The 4154-nt window shown below is 37.4% G+C and overlaps 1 protein-coding gene across 1 annotated transcript; it reads right to left on the bottom strand.

Annotated features, from left to right (window-relative positions):
- Nucleotides 1-1533: 1533 nt before the first annotated feature.
- LOC113062780 (cbp/p300-interacting transactivator 2-like) lies at nt 1534-3905 on the bottom strand. Its single transcript, XM_026232751.1, has 2 exons — nt 3714-3905; nt 1534-3519 (listed from the first exon to the last, which is right to left on the bottom strand). Exon 2 carries the CDS (start codon nt 3513-3515, stop codon nt 2853-2855), a length of 663 nt encoding a protein of 220 aa, XP_026088536.1. The 5' UTR covers nt 3516-3519; nt 3714-3905; the 3' UTR covers nt 1534-2852.
- Between the last annotated feature and the right edge of the window lie 249 nt (nt 3906-4154).

The raw sequence follows: 4154 nt of genomic DNA, 5'->3' as shown, positions 1-4154 counted from the left end.
GCATTTCCATAATTACCATTTTTATTTATCTCTGCCCTGTTCTGTAAATGTAATTTCTCTCATTGCCAATAAGATGGTTTTAATTCTCCTCTATTTCCATGAGTCTGTCTCTCTTTTTTTTTTTTTTACTTAATTCTGAATTAGGTGACAGAATTTGAAGCTCTGCCAAAAATCTGAAGGACAGCAGACCTTGAGGAAGAGCGTGTGCCTGCATATTCTCTGCAATATTCATCAGGGAGTCTTTTGACATTTCCCTTTTATTAGTCTCAATTATTGATATAAGCGGTGTTTAAAATTCTTTTCAAATTAACTTGCTGTAATGGATACATAATGGAGCTCTGAATAATTGCCTTTGCAAGAACTAATGTATGAAGGAACTTGAGAAGTTAGCCATCAAGCACACACAGTTTGATTTCATAGGCTCTTTAACTGAAGGTCTGCTTCACATTTAACAGGTTAACAAGAGGTTGTTGATATCTGATATTAAAAATGGCATTGTGGAAACATCCATTATAAGTCAATATCACCACAGGGAAGCACTGAAACTAGAATTAAAAAGGCATATTTTGAACAAAACACTTCTCAACATAACTGTAATAATATATTTCTATTAAACTGTACTTAAAAATACCTATATATATATATATATATATATATATATATATATATATATATATATATATATATATATATATTGGCCAGTAGAAAATGTACGTTCTTGCTCTTAAGGGGATAGTTTACTCCAAAAATATAAAAACATCATTTACTAAGCCTCGTGTCATTCCAAACCCATACGATTTTGGTTAAAACATCTTCAAACAAAAAATAAAATACTTTTAAAGAAACCTGACAGTTTTATGTTCCTCCACTGAATGTCCAGGTAACCAAAACTTAGAAGATACAAAAAGGTCATAAAGGAGGCGTAAAATGAATCCATATAAATCAAGAAATTTATCACATTTTTGTTGCATATAACTCCAGAAGAACATTTGAAATCATTGTTAAATACAGTTCTGGATGAGGATAAGCTCTTATTTCCCACGTCTGTATATCCTGAATTCCGAATTATGCTAATGCTCACTCTGTGAGCTCTTGATGGGTTTTTTTAGACTGCTCTTGGCACTAGTAAGCTGTCAACTCTGAGAAGCTTCAATTTCACTGCAGGACAAACTCTGCTGAATGCTACCTATTTGCATGATAATTATGCATGCAGTGAAACTGGACGCTTTATCCAGCACTTGGTCTTGCATTTTAATACACATCTACAGTGAGCCTTTTAAATGTGCACATTTTCTACCAGAACTAGAAATGGACAAGCTGGCCAAAGTGTCATATGACATGTCATATTACTTCATTTAAAAAGGGGACTATAAAAGGACATTCTTCGCCAAATAAAAGCTTAACTTAAATGAATAGCTTAAATGTAAATTAATTGTAGAATTAACAAATCAAATAAAACCAATTAGCTTGAAAACAATATTGTTGCAATGTATAAACAGATTTATAATGTTAAAACAAAAACACTGTATTATGTTGATTAGAACAGAACTTTAATTGTAAAACTGACATGAATAGAACATCATAATTACAATTTGGAATCGTAAATGATGCTGACACCCAAAAGAACAGGGCATTGATTTCAGTAATGAGCCTCTTCTGCTTTATTCATGTTGGCAAATTAAAATAAATTAACATTTTTTTTCTAAAAATATACAAAAATACTGTCAAACTTTCCTAGAAAGCCTCAACACAGTAGTATTGCCATGTACCGCATACTATAATAAGCACAGTGGTCTATCTATTTTTCAAAACGGGTGAAGATGAAACTCTTCTGTGTTGGGATATTTCCACATTCCCTTCTTTTAAAACATTCCAGACTATGACATTCAGGATCGGAATGCCTTTTCGATACGCTGTACTCGATGTAAGCACATATAGAGAGAAGCAGGCGAATGCACACTCTTGCTCACATTCATATAATTTCCGTATATGTTTTAGGCTCTGATATACACACAAGCATCATGGAGGCAACATGGGCCTGAGTAGATGTAGAAAGGGTGGAGAGAAGAACAACTTGAAGCATTTGCTCACAGTTCAGTGAATCTCTGAGCAGCACAGGAGTCTGGTAAATATGGCCACTAAAGTGTATATTACATTGCTGATTGAGACAATTACACACTATTATCTATAATCATGTCACATAACCACCAACACTATTTAGAATATGCATTCACTGACATCTGATACCACTGGAGGTCTCATATTAAAAGTGTCTGAAAAAGCAAAACATGATTTTTTAATTTTTTTTTTCTGCTACATTAATACTGAAAAGATATTCTTGAGTTGTCTGGGATTTCCGTGCATTTCTCACTCTCCAGCCTCTGTGTATGTGACTTATAGCATGACTCTTGGGTGTCCAAACCATCCTCATGCAAAACAAATCAATTTCTGTTACATAATGGCATGAATCAGCTGATGAATGTTTACTCTTGAATAGTACTTCCATGTTTTGTGGGCTCATCATTCAGATTTCAGGGTTCCCACACCTGACTAATCAATTTACAGGATTCCACCCTTCTCCTGTCATTTGTGACGTGGAGTATTTTTCAAAATATAGAAATCGCATTCTTTTTTTTTGGGTCATTGGTATATGTCAGCATATCTAGAAATTTTATATTGACTACACAAATGTCCATGGCTTTTTTAATTGTAATTAATCTCCAAGACTTTTTCAGGCCTAAAAATTAAATTTTGAAATTCCCTGATACATTCAGGACTGTGGGAACCCTCTAGTTTATGGACCTAGGAAAACACCAGTAATATCAGTCTCATAAAAAAGGACAAAGCCGAGATTAACAGCTTACTCGGCTGGGCTGTTGCTTACAAACGAAATCTGTCATGAAATCAAACTCATTCTGTCCCAGCCAGAGCTCTGGCAGCTCCTTTATTCGGTCCAAGCCCATTTCTATCACCAGTGACATCAAGACCTCCTCGTCAATAAAATCCGTGTCGATAACGTTGGGGGGCAGCATTGCTGCAGGCATGTGGTGGCCGGGCAGAGGAACCCCAGTCTGCTTAACGTTACTGTCTCGGAACTGTTGTGCTGTCCCGTTTAACTGGTGACTGGCGGGGTGCATTTCGTGCATGTAATGGTGATGATGGGAAGGATGCGTGTGGTGACCGTAGTAAGGCGTATTGAGCTTCTGCAACTGCATACTGGCAGCGAGCTGCTGCCCTTGTCCGACAAACTGGGAGTTAAATCGGGCAGGCAAGTTACCATTGGGGATCCCTCCGTTTATATTATTCCCAGAGACCATGGAATGCCGGATCCCGTGGTTTGCGTTTACATTCCCTCCCGCGTAATGCATGTGATCTCCCATGTTAACGTTATAATGCTGCTGCTGTGGAAGCGCGTTGGAAAACTGTCCCATTCCCATCCTGCGCGCGGAGTGTTGATGCCCATTCACTGCATCTGGGAAACGTCCATGGTTCATTGCCATCATGCGGTCTGCCATTCCACTGAAAAACAGTTTACAAAAGTTAATATGGCAATTTGCGTAAACATATAGTGTAAATAAATCGTCAGAAGGCACAGGGATTTGGTTTCTATAGTGCAACATGCGGAGCTTGTTTATAATATGCACGATTAAACACGCACGCGTCTAAATGTGTCATCAACATTCACAAGCAGGCTAAAACTTTGTAACCTTTACCTCTCTGCTTGAATCGGCTGAGTGCGTCGCACCGCAGACGACAACAGCAAAAAGTAACTGACAATCCCAAAGATGAAATAGTTCACAGTCCCTCCTAATCCAAGTCAATAAAAAGCGTATGCTCTCCAAATACGGACCGCATTAAGCCCCAGCCTCCGCATCAAAAACATTACGAAAAACTGCTGCATGCTTTTCGGTCAGCACTCATATACAATCAAGCCAGGGGCGGAGCAAAGCCAACCTTCAATCTGACTACATTCACGCCTGTGGCAAGCGGTATTATCATGTAGTCTATTCATCCAAACTACAAAATACCAGCTTTATTTGTAATAGTCCCCTGGGGGTAGTTCTTAAATTTTCCCTTTTCCTTGAATATATATATATATTAGTGTATTTTATTATACACTATATATACACTATATATACTGGTTATGGTAATGT

This window comes from Carassius auratus, chromosome 45 (genome assembly GCF_003368295.1).
Source record: "Carassius auratus strain Wakin chromosome 45, ASM336829v1, whole genome shotgun sequence".
Lineage (NCBI taxonomy): Eukaryota > Metazoa > Chordata > Actinopteri > Cypriniformes > Cyprinidae > Carassius > Carassius auratus.
This window is presented reverse-complemented; position numbering and strand designations above follow the sequence as displayed.

Coding starts and splice junctions, on each gene's coding strand:
- LOC113062780 (XM_026232751.1), bottom strand. CDS start 3,515: ATGGCAGACCGCATGATGGCAATGAACCATGGACGTTTCCCAGATGCA.